Below are 15,005 nucleotides of genomic sequence, written 5' to 3' on the forward strand. Positions count from 1 at the left end.
TATTTGGTTTAGTTTTTTACTTAACAAATAATCAGATTAATTTTTTTTAAATAATTAAAACTGGTTCAAACTGATTAGTTTGGTTTAATTATTTTAAAACAAAAATTCAAATTCAACCGATTAGTTTCGGTTTGGTTATTTTATATTAAAAACCAAAAACTATATTGTTTTTTTGGGTTTTTTTTGTAATTTTTAATGGGTTTGGTTTCGGTTTGACTCGATTTTTTTTATTTTTTAATTAATTTCAGTTTGGTTCGGTTTGGTTTTTTTATTTCAGGCTTATAAAATCGAACTGGTCGGTTTTTTTAAATATTCTAATAGGTTTTTTTTCACGGTTCAGTTTTTTTAGTTATTTTTTTTTGTTTTCTCGATTTAATTGATTTTTTGATTTTTTTACTCACGTCTACTATCAAGGGTGTGTTTCATGCCTTGTGATTTTGCTAATGTTTTATAAAATTTTGGATTTTTTTTAAATTAATATAATTTTAGTATTTTTGTATTGTTTTAATGTATTGATAGAAAAAATATTATGTTAATATATTTTTAAATAAAAAGCACTTTAAAAAGCACAACTAAAATATTTTTTATCTTTTATATACTTTAATTTTTTCTTAAATAAACCCAAAAAAAATAACCAATAAGATTGATTAGTTGACCCTATACACGATGGGATTTTCCCTTGCTCCTACTTCTTTTTATCTTTACCTTTTGGTTGATGAAGTTCTAAGATTAAATTAGCTATTTTCTATAATTCAATTGTTTTTCTTTTAAACTTTCAACTTGTGGGTGTTTATAGGTGAAATTAATTACATTTTTGGAGATGCCATCAAACCAGATGGAGCTATAGCAAGGTAGGGGGAGGACTGAGGTAGAAGAAGATGACTGCTTCGGCATATGAGGAAGTGAAGGTATAGAGAAGATGATGCTGCTAAGGTAGAAGAAAGCATAATAATCCTTCACACAAAGAGCTCAATTCTGTGTTTATAACATTGAGCCCGTGGCTAGAGGTAGAATAAATTGTCTTTAGACCACCAATTTGTTAGGTGATACCGTGATAGGTCTAAGAAGATATGATGGATCTCTACCAGTAACATTGCTGGATAGAGTATACGCTATGGTGCGGGTCGGTTTAAATTTTTTCCGGTATAAAAAAATAATACTAAGATGATATTAGTGTTACTAAAAAGGTAGAAATAATTTGATCTTCGGGTAATTAACTTGATTAATTTTAATAAGCTTGGTTAATCTAAATAACTTGAATAATAAAATATAATGAAAATAAAAAAAAATTGATAGAAAAAAGTAATAATATAAAAAAATCATTGCTTGAAGAGTAAGTGTGCTTCTTATACATTAATACGTGTCACGCACGACCCGATAATTTTTTTAATATTTTTTAATATTTATTAAAATATAAAATTGTACCTGTAGTTAATTATAAAAAAATCAAAAGAAAAAAAAAGTCCTTGACGCAACCCTAAAGAAGATTTGAGTTTAAGAGTAATTTGATAATTTTATTTTTTAAATTAAAATAAGATTATGAAAAACCCTAGTGGCAAGTTAATTGAATTTTTCTTTCTAGGACCATTTATTAGATTTACCGTCCAATAAGAATATGAGGTGGTTGAGATGGCCCTTCATTATTTTGATAATGACAAATTAATCCAAAAAAAAATATATTACTGCTAAGCCAAGCACGTGGTCTTGTTTTAGAATGATAAAATGGTGATTTCATCACGCGAATCCATTAGCGCGTGCGTGATAAATCTCTGATCGTTTCTAGCTTTTGTTTGAATAAATATTTAGCGAATATACTATTCATCCACGGATCAGTAATGCAAGTCAATAAAATGAAATGGATCTGATAAATACAATATTATATATATAGTTGGAAACTAAACTATTTTTATGGAGGGGATATTAGCCAGTCAACAAGAGAGATTTTGGTCTCGTTTGCATGTTAACATTGAATATAAAATTCGCCGAGCTTTTGAGATCTTCAGGTGTGTTTAATATTGTATTTTTTAAAATGTTTAAAAAAATTGAATTTTTTATATATTTTTACTTTAAATTAATATTTTTTGATGTTTTCAAATCATTTTGACAGGATGATACCAAAAAATATATATTATTTTAATATATTTTAAAATAAAAATATATTAAAAAACAATTGTTGTTATATTTTCAAACATACCATTCAAGCATACCATTCAAGTGTTTGAAGCTAATAATATAGCACTAAACTTATAATAATTACAACAACAAAAAATTCTCTTCTCCATGAACAACTCATCAAGTATATTTTTTTTTCATGAGAATATTTTATATATATAAAGAAAATATAAAGTTTTTTTCTTTTCTTTTCAGAGAAGAGCCGTGATACAGAATTGGACCTTCCTTTATTGATCAAGGAAGTCCCTTGGGAGTTGAGACACAAGAAAAAAGTGCCCTTTTTTCGTTTGTTGAAGGACAGCACAGCACAGTTTGGATCTTTTAAGCAGAAGTTTTAAACCTGGTTAATTGATTCCTTCAGTACAAGACTCGAGCTATAAATTAGTAGTGTGGTAGCGATTATTTTTCAAATAATTTTTCATGCTAAAATATACATAAATAATTTTTTTTATTTTTTAAAAATTATTTTTGACATCAGCACATCAAAACGATTCAAAATATACAAATTATATTAAATTTTAATAAAAAAAATTAAATTTTTTAAGAACGCGGTTTGCCAAACAGTATCTTAACAAAATTACTAGATTTTGATTGGATGAACAAGTTGATCCTAAATTTTTTATACATAAACAAATCAATATTATTTTTATTAAAAAAAAATAGATTATAACTAAATTTTATCATGTTAATAAGATCATCAAAGTAACTTGAGTTTCTAAACAGGTTATTCAAATTTTTTATTTTTTTAAATTCAGTTTAATTTCTATCCCAGATTACGGATTAACCTATCGGCCGAGCCGGTTTCTAGAACTACACTTTTAAAATGTCCTTAAGCCTAAGAGCCCAAACCGACCTAAACACGCACCAAACAGTGTCGTTTTATTCCGTCAAAATAAATCCATCTTCCTCTGGCAAATATAAATCACTGTCCTAAAGAACAGAGAAAAAGAAACTATTCTTTGTGTGTTTATTCTGTAAGCAACCCTCCTTCTTGCCTGCCAAATACCAAAGCAGTACCAAAAAAGAAAAAGAAAAAATGGCTGCAGAGTCAGCTACTGTAATTCCAAGAGGCCAAGTAAGTATTTTTTTTGTTCTCTTTGTTTGATTTTCGAGAAAATTCAAGGCATTTCTTGGAATCTGGGAACTGGGTTTATTGAGATTCGTTGATATGGGAATTAAAGTTTGAATCTTTTTGTGAATGAATCAGGTTGATTTATTGGACTTTATTGATTTTTCTGGAGTTGAATGTCTTAACCAAAGCCCAAGCCACTCCCTTTCCAATGCGATCAAGCAGGTAATTTTACTTTTTTGTTTCTTCTTTTAAACAAAATTTGAATGCAACTTCTTTAATTATTTTATTAATTATTATGCCGTGATAGAATTAACCTTTTATGTTCATAGAGTCTTGGTATTGCATGCAAGCATTTAGGGATTGTGTAGTTAGTAACTATCCTCTTCTTGTATGCTAATTTAGTTGAAGTAATGTAAAGAGAATTAGATTTGAATTTAAAAAGAAAAATTATTGGAAACCCATATGGTAGCTCTATGAAGTTTTCTTGAGTGCTCCTTTTGTCTTTAAGTGTTTGGGTTTCATGCAATCAAAGTATGGGGTCTAATAAGTGTTGTTATTGTTATGTTAGGCTTTGCTAAAAAAAAAATTCTTGTTACGAAAAACTGGCCCTTCTGTTTCTTTCAACATGATGTTGATTGAATTATAATTTTTGTACTTTTTTGAATTTTAGGGTTATAGAGAAGATGATGGTTTGAATCTAGAGAGCGATGCAGATGAGCAGTTATTGATCTATGTACCTTTCAATCAAGTTGTTAAACTGCATTCTATTGCCATCAAAGGACCTGAAGAAGAAGGTATTTGTTGTTCTAATCTAAACTTTTCTTCTGAAGTGCATTTCTCTAATGTTTCACCTGCAAACTATGTTTTGCATTGCATTAAAACAGTCCCTATGAAACGGATTGGATGTGCTTGTCTATCATTCTAATGTGAAGGTTTGTTTCTCCAGGTCCAAAGACGGTAAAACTTTTCTCAAACAAGGAGCATATGGGATTTAGGTATTGTTAGTAATGATTAACTGATTTAAGTTTTGAAAGAAATTGCAATATTTCTTATCTTACAATTATTGCATGGTTTGATTATGGCAGTAATGTTAATGACTACCCTCCAAGTGACACTATAGTTTTATCGCCAGATACTCTCAAGGTGGAAATTATTTTCTTGTCCTGCTACTACGAAGTTGATGTTCACGATAAGGAAATAATTGCTGAGAAATATGTTGATATAATCTCTTACATTACCATTATGCTTGGTTTATGCTTTTGCAGGGAAAACCTGTGGTCTTAAAATATGTAAAGTTTCAGAATGTTCGCAGGTATGCTAAAAGTTTTTGCATTTACACACTTGTTTTCTTTCTTGTCATGAAATGTTGCAGCAGTAAATCTTACTTATAAATTTTGATCAGCTTGACAATATTTATCGAGGATAATCAATCAGATTCTGAGATCACGAAAGTTCACAAGATTGCTTTGTTTGGAACAACGTAAGTTTCTATCTCTACATCTGTGATGTACCTCTGTCAGCAACTAACTTAATCTCTTATCTAGTGAATTAGGCATTACCATATTCTTTGCCTTGTATCTTGGATACATCAGAAGCACCATTCTTACACTGATTGTTGACTGCACAGCATACACCTCTGTCTATCTTACATTTTGTGAAACCATGACGTTAATATAATCTAGTGGCTAGAAGAACTGCCAAAATAGTGAAATTTGAAATTAAAATGTTATGCTCAAATAACACGATTTATCTTTATGTGTTTCTTTTAATTTGATTCAATTGATAGGCTGTGGATTCATATTTTCTAGATGTTTGGTGAAGTTTTGTTTTGCATTATACCTTATGCACTTCAAACACATTTAGAGAACAGAGAGTCATGTCATTTTCTCCTGCTTGATATTTTCTGCTCTGTAGAATGATTTTTTTATGAACTGAGAGTTACTTAGAGTTTAGATGACCATTATCATCTTAGTTATTTCTTCTTAATTTGGAGCTACTTCTGAGTATATTGTCTGGGTGTTAAGTTGTTCAAATGCTATCAGTCACGTGCACTGGACATGCTATTCCTTTTGCTTTCATAGCTAGGTCTTGACTGTCAAACAAGCAAATGAGAAGGGTGCATGTCTTCTTTCACCAGCTATTTCTTATGAAATGCCTCATGCCATGGAATGATGTGCTTAGCAACGAAGGAAAGAAACACTTTGGTTGTTTACTTGTGAATAATTTTCCAGATCTCTAGAAACATGCTTGAAGAAACATCAAACTAGAGAGAACATATTTACTAATCATTGTTTTATAGGAACACGTGCTCCTTATTTTTTCAATTTTATAAAAAACTGGAATAAAAATCTTCATTTTCAAATTCTCTACTTGAGACAACAAGAACCCTTGTTTGGTTTTGTTGTTATTTAATCTCTATCAAATTTTAAAAATCGATCCCAACAATCCCCTTGAAGTATTGGTTAGTAAACATCTTGTTGGATGAATAATTTTAGAATAAAGATGAAAAGTGATAGCAAAAATTTAAAACTCTTTCTAAAGTAAACACAACCTTTAAATTTCACTTTATTCAGCATTGATCCATCCAACCCCAGATGTTTCCCCTTGTTTTAAATGTTACATGCTCTAGTCTCCCGCATTAATTTTGCGAGCCTTGTTTTTGTAACAGGGTGGAAACAACAGACATGAAAAGCCTGAAGAAGATTGAGGATCACTAATCCCAGATGTGAGGGGAAAGGAATGAAGTTGCTCTGAAGTATTGCTATTATCTCTGAACTTTATTTTTCCATTGTTTATCCCATTGACAATTCAAGAATTATCTGCAAGAATGCATCAAATGTTATGTTCCGGAAAGGGCCATGTTGAATCAACGTTGTGATACTTGTCTTCTTAAGCTGTTTCTCTCTAGCCTTTTCCTGCTTTAGTAAAGCAGCTCCTTTGATTCTGGATATGTTTGCCGAGTGATTTCTACTTGTTGATAATTTTGTCGCCATCATTTCAAGGCGAACATTGCCATGAACTTGCAATTACATCCCGTATGCTGGTCGACTAGTGCTTCCTTGTGCCAAGCAAGCATTGCCTGGTTGCTTGGCACACCAGTATCAAGGATCCATGGGAACTTCCATTGATTCAATGCAACCAGACGTTCCTCAGAGTTACTCGCTAGTAATTGGATTAAATTGCAGCTTGGCTCGTGGGTACGAGAGCCGGCCTAGCCTGGCATGTTACACACAAACGAGTCATGTGGCTCGCTCTTGAGGTCCCCCCCCTAATTAAATCAAGGAAACTGAAAAAAAAAAACTGTCAAAAAAATCAATTAAATTAATTAAAATTTTTAAAAAACCAACTAGTTAGATTTTGATTTTATAAGCCTAAAACTAAAAAAATCAAACACAACCCAAACCGGAAAAACTGAGCCAATCCGGAAAAAAACTAAGTCAAACCGGGCTAAATCCAAAAACCGAGCCAAACTGGTTTGAACCGGTTTTTTTCCAAAATAACCGAACCGAAACCGGTTGGTTTGAATTGGTTTTGATTTTTTAATTTAAAAAAAAACAGTTTGATTACTTTTTTTGAAAAAAAAAACCAAACCAAATCTGACCGAAAATAATCACCCCCACATACTACATATTCAAACATGCCTGATTCGGTATTTGGGCAAGACAAAGAAATTTGCTGAAATGGAACCACCAACACTGCCCAGAAATTGGGCGATTATGAATACATATTGACTAAATACGGTGACCCATATGGCAAAGCATTGTGTGATTGCTTGCCTCCATGGACAAATATTTACTACCAAGTAGTTATACAATAGCATCAAAGTCTGGAACAGTGCGTCAGCAACCAATGTGTGGGTGACCATTCCTCTCTTATAAAACTTAATCGCTGCTTGCATACAGATCTATGCTACCCAATTGTAGGCGTGAATTTGATTGAACGTCTCTGGCAGCCAGAAATTGGAATCTGTCATGTTATAACTTGTTAGATCAACGATCACGAGGAACTAAAATGTGGAGTGCATGTGAATTGGTTTGGATCGACAGGATTTACCTGAAAGTGTTGCATGGGACACTATCTGAATTAATCTTAAATGATTTACGCTGAAAACGATTTTTGAACATCTGAGAAGTTCGTTTATCCAGAATACGCCAGCTAGAACCACCATCATCACTACCCTCGACAACCCTGTTAAGAAAACAACCAGAAATCATGAAAGCGAATAACATTTAAATTTGCGACAAACATGTAGTTGTGAGAACTATAAAATAAATGCAGAGAGAAATCATTCACATGGCGCCAGATGGCTGTTAATAGAATATTACCAGTCCATAGGGTCTCTCTCTGGGGCATCATTAGCTGACATTATATCATATGCCACTAGTTTGTGCATCTGGTTGTCTGATAGTTTATAAACAATCCAGCAACCTACGAGAGGCATTGTTAAAATACATGAGATATGTTCAACAGGATCATCTACATTAATCCAACATTTGTTTCATGCCAAGTACAAAGAAACAACTGAGAAATGCAAGAAAATTTAACTTGGGCATCTATATTCCAAGCTTGATTTTTCAGATGTGTTCAACAGACCAAATCTGCAATCATGGTTACTCGGGCTTAAAGTCTATGATCGCCAACAAAACACATGCCATTTTCATATTTTTTCAATTCAACAAGACAACACCAAGCACAGTACATTGAGAGCACAGAATGGAAGGATCTGTATCAAACATTAATAGTTCAACATCACAAGATTTTCTAATATGATGTACATTACCTCTCGCTCCATCTGGTTCTTCCTTAATAGTTCAACATCACAAGATTTTCTAATATGATGTACATTACCTCTCGCTCCACCTGGTTCTTCCTTAATAGTTCAACATCACAAGATTTTCTAATATGATGTACATTACCTCTCGCTCCATCTGGTTCTACCCATTTAGACGTGCGAAGTCCATCAAATGCTGATGTGGCCTGAAATTGTGTTAAAAGTGGAATGATAAAGGGACTTTTGGGAGAATTCCTACATATGAGCAAAAAAGTAAACTGATGTATGACAATTAGAGAAACCGGATACTACTCACAATTCCAAAAGGAAGTTCCTCGCCACTTGCAAGAACAGAACCTGAATGGATCCTATTCAACTTTATTAGTGGCCAGGAAAGAGAAACTTTGCTTATGTTGTCAAAGTTGTTAAGAACATTGATCAAATCATCCAATGCATCCAGCACAACAGGCAGTCCTAAAGAGGTGATGACAGGGTCAGCAGCCAAACAGATGTCCACTTTTCCATCAGTGTCAATCTCGCTCTTCAATGACAGAGCATTTATTAACTCGTCAAAATATGGCAGCAAATGAAGTATAAAAGGGTTTATGGAAGTTCGCCTGGTTTTATAGGACGAATTCCCAAGTTCCACCAAAATTCCTTTGAATATCTTCAGTATTTCAACAATTCTTGATTTGGGAAGAGAGTGGTCAACACAACGAGAAAGGAGAGGGGAAAATGCATTGTAAGTCTTTGTCACATGCTCATCTACGCATACACGAATGGGACATGAAGTATGACTCCAACAACAATTATCATGAAAACCAATTTCTGATCTTGCAATGCGCCATTCCTTGTTCCCACTTTGTCTACCAGGCAATGAGACTGAAGAATCATTAGTGGAACATAAAGATCTCTCAAGCTCTTCTGATTCAATCTTATCACGGTCTTCAAGTACAGAAAGAATTTGAGTTGTAAAGCTTCTTCTGCATTCTCGAGTCATGCTACGGAGAGTAGCCAACAAATCAGGCTCTCTGGTAATGTTTCGTCGGGATAGAACCTGCAAATTTAGAAATTCTTTTGGTCAAGAACTCAACATAAGAGAACATAACATTGCGCTTGAAGAAATGGAAAAACCTCCATGAAAGAATGGCATTTCAATAGTTAAAATTACCTCAACCCACTTCCTTGTGTAACGCTTAGTGACGTCATAAACTCCATCTTTTGCAATAGCAATAACATAGTTCAATTTCTTATTCCACCTACGAGAAAAGAATGAAATCAGATTTACACAAAGTATGTTCAGAGCCAAAATAGACTATTGAAGATCCTGAAGCAGGGCAGAAGAAAAATCATTCAGTAGGCACCCATGTGCATATATGTAGATCACATAGATTAAGTAAAAAATTACCCCTTCTCATATAGTAATGGTCTGTCAAACACTCCGTCACAAGGGTCAAGATGCATCCATCTGTATAATAACATCACAGAGTACATGTAAATGACGGTTACCATGACAAAGAGCATGGTTTAGCTTAATTATTACTCTTCTGGAATGCTTCTGAAGAAATAGAAGACCATTTTTTTTAATGAAGCTTACCTGCCTAGTAATTCAGAAAAGCACTCGGTCCAAACGTGATCAGTGAAATCCAGGATCTGATCAAACACAATATGGGAAAAGGTCATATACTGACTTTCATCATGGCCAAGTTCTTTCATAAAACAAAATTTGAAGCCCCCTCAAATTCTTCCACATTATATTACAGTGCATGAACACAAGCATGCCCATTTGAGGACTTCCAGAAAACAAGAGATTCCTCCATAAAGGGGAACAACCTTTTCAAAGTATTTCATTTTAGTTCACGTTTCACAAGGTATTGAATGGGAAGCCATGATTTTGTGCCCAAATGCATTCCAAGACACAAAAAGTAGTTTTAGCTATCTTATAGTTCATTGAAAATGGGTCAAGTTTTCACCAGAATTTCTTTACTACATTCAGAACACCTTGAAAACAGACAAAGGTAGTGCCCATATATTAAGCTACTTCGGATTTGTAATAATAAAGAAAAATAACAGGAAACTTTATTGTTCTTCACAGAACACAGGTAGAACAAAGGTAGTGCCCATATATTAAGCTACTTCGGAATTGTAATAATATAGAAAAATAACAGAAAACTTTATTTTTCTTCACAGAACCCAGGTAGAACAAAGGTAGTGCCCATATATTAAGCTACTTTGGACTAGTAATAATATAGAAAAATAACAGAAAACTTTATTTTTGCTTCACGGAACCCAGGTAGACTTCCATCATTGCGTTCAGTCTTTACATCAGAAAATATTGATCTAACAGAACATAGTCTGCCCAAAGTGAGATTGTGTCATTTGGGTGTTGTATTTGAATTAAAGAAACTGACTTACCAGACGAGATTCATAGCCAAAAGCACGACAATAAAGAGTAAAGCAATTGGCCCATTCCCCACAGCGACCCCTTCGAGTTTCCACAAGCTCCATGGTGAAAGAGGAGAAAGAAGAATAAGACAACAGGGAAGGAGATTATGAAATATAAACATGTCAGTTGGCTTAAGTAAAAATACCTTTAACGGATCATTGTAGCGTGGGAAACGGGTAATTGTTGAACAAGAATTGCAGCTGAGATATTCAAATGACAGATAAAAAAAGGTGAGGGGTGATGAACATGAGAACATATGCTTCTGTGCAGAGGAGGAAACGAAAACCAAATAATCATGACAAACCAATCTACCTATGACTGCTATTCATCATCAGAACAAAGATGTGTGTTGCACACACTTCTCTGTTTATTATCACACATATCAGCTAGCTATTTAGTTTCGATTTTATTCCAGAATCAATAAAGCAGATTGGACCACAAGATCCTCACTAGAACACTATTTACAAACTATGAGCAAGAAGGGGGGGGATCTTTTCAAATAAAAAAACTCGACACTAAAACAGCCATATAAAAGTGAGTAACTTGTCATGAGATCATTTGATACAATAAATATCACTAAGAATAAAATACATGTTCAAGCTTACAAACCAAAGGTATGAAATACAAGACCTGAACTTGGGGAATAGTTGTTAGGGGCTAGGAGGACGAGTGATTAGGAAAAATAAATCAAATAAAACAGGAAGTCTAAATAAATCATGAAGAAACAATATATAAGATTAAAAAGAAAACAAAATAAAATTCCAAAAAATATGAAAAAACCCAAAAATAACAAAAAATATAGACACGGTGCATACCGGTAAAGTTCAACTCGAGCTGCTCCATATTGAGTTTCTGAAGGAAGTGCAGCATCCATTCCTTGATTAACGGTATCATTGCCACAGCCATCACAAGGAGGTTCATTAACCCACCTACAATATCAGAAGATGGTAATCATACATTGGCAACATTTTTAATTCTGCTGGCAACCTGTTGTAAGAAACAAGAAAAGAAAAATTTTTGATTGAAAATTGAACACTAATTATTCTGTTTGTGGTCGGAAAACAAATACAATCATATAACTATTCCATGGAAACATTTTAAAACCTTTAGATGAGGAAAGCATCTCTGGTACTTACTGTGGTTCAAAACCATTTTGGAAAACTTGGAGAGAGAATCAAGATTTCTAGACATATAAAGCCATTGGCACATATATGCATTGTGTACATAAGAAGCACCAAACTTAACGATGCAAAAGATTCCAACCAACTTAAAAAAATATATAGAGAGCTTTCGGTGGAAAATAAACAAAAAAGTGTCGAGCAAGAACAGCAACCATCCACTGCTTTCTTACTGCTGAAAGCCTTCTCTTTTATAAGAAGTAAACTTTGTTGCAGAACTTTGAAGCAGAACCACTAAATACTTCCAAAAACTTCATATGTTGGAATCATTGATGCTTGTTTCCTCCTTGCTGAATACATCCTAAACTTCTAGCAAATAAAGGCCATGTCCAAGAAATTAAGATCCTATCAATTTAATCAGACTTTCCTGACATCATAAAGCAAAAAAAGCAAATTCCATGTTTGCTCAAGAGTTTGTTACATCAACAAGGCACCATCCTTTGGTGCTACTCATAACATGAGATATCTAGTCCTAAAAATGATCTTCCTATGAAAATAGTGTCATTCTATAAACATAACATACAAAAGAAAACAGTCTATTTACACAGTATAGTTCCTTACTCGGAGTACTTACTTGTAAGTTGTGCAAGTATTTATGGCTGGGATGTGACTATTTATTAAGCAGTATTTTGTTAATTTTAAGGGCAAATCCAACATAAAAACCGCAAAGGAATGAAAAACACCTGAATGATTGTTTGAACCAGAAAAGCAGCTGCAGCAGAAAAGCATGGTCTTGTTCGGTTTTTGATGGTTTGAAGTTCCCCTCCTAAAACAAATTTATAAAATTACCAATTACCATGGCATATTAGCAGAGCAAACTCTAGAGGTGAAATTATTAAAACAGCTTAAACCAGTTTGATCAACATGAACCACCTTTCTTATTTATTCCAATCATGACGTGGTTGCAATTCACATTGAAATACAAGAGTAGATAAGAAATTGCAGTTGAAAACAAAAAAAAAATACGATGATAAAACACGAATCAGCATTGCAAGACAATCATAAAACTAACCAAGGTCTCCAAGTTTTCCATCCAACAAACTTGTAAATAAAAAACTACAGCCACTAATATACTGCTGCCAATAGTTCTACTGAGCATCAAGATAACCACAACAATGCGGGAAATCCTTTAAATATTATTTCCATTGCAGTCGGCCGCCCGCCATGAGTGATGCGTGTGAGAGAATTTTTTTGAATATACCATATTTAGACCAAACTTCTGTCAAACTTAATTTGTTCTGTTCAACTGTAGTTCAACACAGGTCCAAATAGCTGTTCTAAATTGTTTTAATACTAAGATAGCACAATTAATCAAGTTTAGAGCCTATAGATTGTATTTGAGGTATATTTGATTGGATAGTTAATGCATCTAATAATTAAATGTGAGACAAATTACACTGAGAATTTTTATTATGCTAAAAGCTGTCCAAGGGTAGTTTAGTGATTTAATCAAACAGTGAAGGGTTTTATGTCAACTAACTGTTTTGACACCCTAATGCACTTTTATATATAATATTATAGATTAAGAAGTTCATGACATCAAGGGGAGTCTGAGTTCAGGTCCATAAACAATATTCTATAACGGGAAAAAAAAACATAAAAAACACAAGTGGTCGCCAACCAAAATAGTGGGACTTTAGCTGCATGATTATTATATAAAAGAGACTGAGCCTCTACAAGCAATGAGGGGGGAAAAAAGATAGAGAACGAAACAAAAACCTCTACAGTCATTGTAACACGTCTATCAAATTCCATTAGCATAACTTTTTTTCCAAGTTGACCTTTTGTTGCTCATTATTCTGCATTTATTCTATAGCCAATGACTCAAATGTTTAGTTTCCTCATCACTATAAAAATAAAAACAAAAACAAAAAGCCATTACCTTTGCCAGAGAAACCAAAGCTTTCTCCTCAAGCTCTTCTCTAGGAACCGTCTTCCGTGCTGCCTCCTGCCTCACTGGGTCTTCATACTATATCAACAACAGGCCAAGTACTAAATAAATACTCTCTTGCAAATTATCCCTATCTAGTGTGCGAGTGATTTAACAATCGATCATAAACAAAACAAAAAAAATAAAACAGATTGCACATTATTTTCCTGTTGAATGAACAGATTGAAGAAAACACCTTTTTTAATTTTATTGAGAAGAACAAAATGAAACATTTTGAAACTCAAATCTCTTTTTCAGTAACCAAACAAATGAAGAAAAACAAAAAAGATAAACCTCAAAATTTGAAATTACCATTTGTACTTGACTGATATAGGGCCGTATTTTCTGCCCAAACTCATCACTTTGTTCACTCACTGCAAACTCTTGCAACATAAGCGCTTCCTCCTCTGCCTAAACACAAACAGACCCTATAAACATAATGTTTAAATCACTCTCACAAACCGAAAATTGAAACACAAGCACCAAAAATTATAAAAAAAACCTGTAACATCTGCGCAAGTTCCTCATCCGATTTCATCAAATCGGCAACAGTTAATTCTTTGAGTTCATTCGAAACATGAACGACATCAGAATCATCCGACACGTCATCTCCTCCAAGAATCTACACAACAAACCGTTTTAATACACAAATGCATAACAACAGCAGCAGCAACAAAATTCTGAATTAATTGCATAAATAAATAAAATTATAAGAAAAAAAGACCGGCACATCACGAATTGATTCCTCTTCATTTTGCTGCCCAACAACAGCGGCAATTGATTCTTGTAACTTGACTTCCTTCTCTTCCTCGTTGATTTTTATCAATTTGAGTTTGTTAGAAATGCCAGTGAGATCAGAATCGTCCGATACGACTCGATCATCATCTTCTCCGGTGATCTACAAAAAAAACACCAATAAAAAGAAAAGCACACACACACGCAAATGTTGATGACGAAGCAAACAAAACAACAAAAACCTGCTGGAGATGAGGAGGGATTGAAGTGAGAGAGAAAAGCTGGATCTTAAGAACCTGCAATATTAGTCATAACAATCAAACAAACACTACTGTTGATAAAAATCGAGAGAATTGTGTTTTAGAGAGTGCGAGACTGACTTCGAGGCCGTCGTCGGTGTCATAATCGACGTCGAAGATGGAGTCGTTGTGGCTGATGATGAATTGGCGAGCTACCATCTTTACTGTTTTTTTTTTCTCTCTTTTTTCTTTGATAGAGAGATGAAGAATTAAGAATTTTGTTTCGGTTTATTTATGCTGCGTTTGTTGGTTCTAGAAACTACATTCTAAATTTTTCTATATTTATTTATTATTAAAAACATTAGTTAATAAAAAATATTTTTTAATTAATAAAAATTATTTTCCAGCAAAAACAATTTAGCTTATTTTTATAAAATTATATTTTTTTTTATTTTGGAGTGA

The 15,005-nt window shown here is 33.3% G+C and overlaps 2 protein-coding genes across 6 annotated transcripts; one reads left to right on the forward strand and one right to left on the reverse strand.

Moving 5' to 3' along the window:
• Positions 1-3,050: 3,050 nt before the first annotated feature.
• LOC7474601 (PITH domain-containing protein At3g04780) lies at positions 3,051-6,194 on the forward strand. The gene is made up of 8 exons (XM_002319032.4): positions 3,051-3,247; positions 3,380-3,466; positions 3,915-4,038; positions 4,191-4,239; positions 4,330-4,387; positions 4,510-4,556; positions 4,647-4,724; positions 5,913-6,194. The coding sequence occupies exons 1-8, from the start codon at positions 3,209-3,211 to the stop codon at positions 5,959-5,961; spliced, it is 531 nt and encodes a 176-aa protein (XP_002319068.2). The 5' UTR covers positions 3,051-3,208; the 3' UTR covers positions 5,962-6,194.
• Positions 6,195-6,841: 647 nt separating this feature from the next.
• On the reverse strand, positions 6,842-14,840 carry LOC7473932 (peptide-N(4)-(N-acetyl-beta-glucosaminyl)asparagine amidase). 5 transcript variants are annotated; one of them, XM_052446279.1, is made up of 19 exons: positions 14,685-14,840; positions 14,547-14,600; positions 14,300-14,467; positions 14,072-14,191; positions 13,882-13,980; positions 13,522-13,608; positions 12,323-12,405; positions 11,277-11,390; positions 10,607-10,661; positions 10,431-10,517; positions 9,613-9,668; positions 9,424-9,483; positions 9,187-9,274; positions 8,332-9,072; positions 8,183-8,221; positions 8,025-8,046; positions 7,570-7,684; positions 7,298-7,432; positions 6,842-7,210 (listed from the first exon to the last, which is right to left on the reverse strand). In XM_052446279.1, exons 1-19 carry the CDS (start codon positions 14,760-14,762, stop codon positions 7,126-7,128), a joined length of 2,286 nt encoding a protein of 761 aa, XP_052302239.1. In that variant the 5' UTR covers positions 14,763-14,840; the 3' UTR covers positions 6,842-7,125. The 5 variants fall into 5 exon arrangements, 4 of the variants coding, with proteins under 4 accessions (XP_052302239.1, XP_052302240.1, XP_052302238.1 ...); XM_052446280.1 differs by having other exon boundaries at positions 7,570-7,672; positions 14,294-14,467; XM_052446278.1 differs by having other exon boundaries at positions 14,294-14,467.
• Between the last annotated feature and the right edge of the window lie 165 nt (positions 14,841-15,005).

The sequence above is a fragment of the Populus trichocarpa genome, chromosome 13, assembly GCF_000002775.5.
Source record: "Populus trichocarpa isolate Nisqually-1 chromosome 13, P.trichocarpa_v4.1, whole genome shotgun sequence".
NCBI classification, from domain to species: domain Eukaryota; kingdom Viridiplantae; phylum Streptophyta; class Magnoliopsida; order Malpighiales; family Salicaceae; genus Populus; species Populus trichocarpa.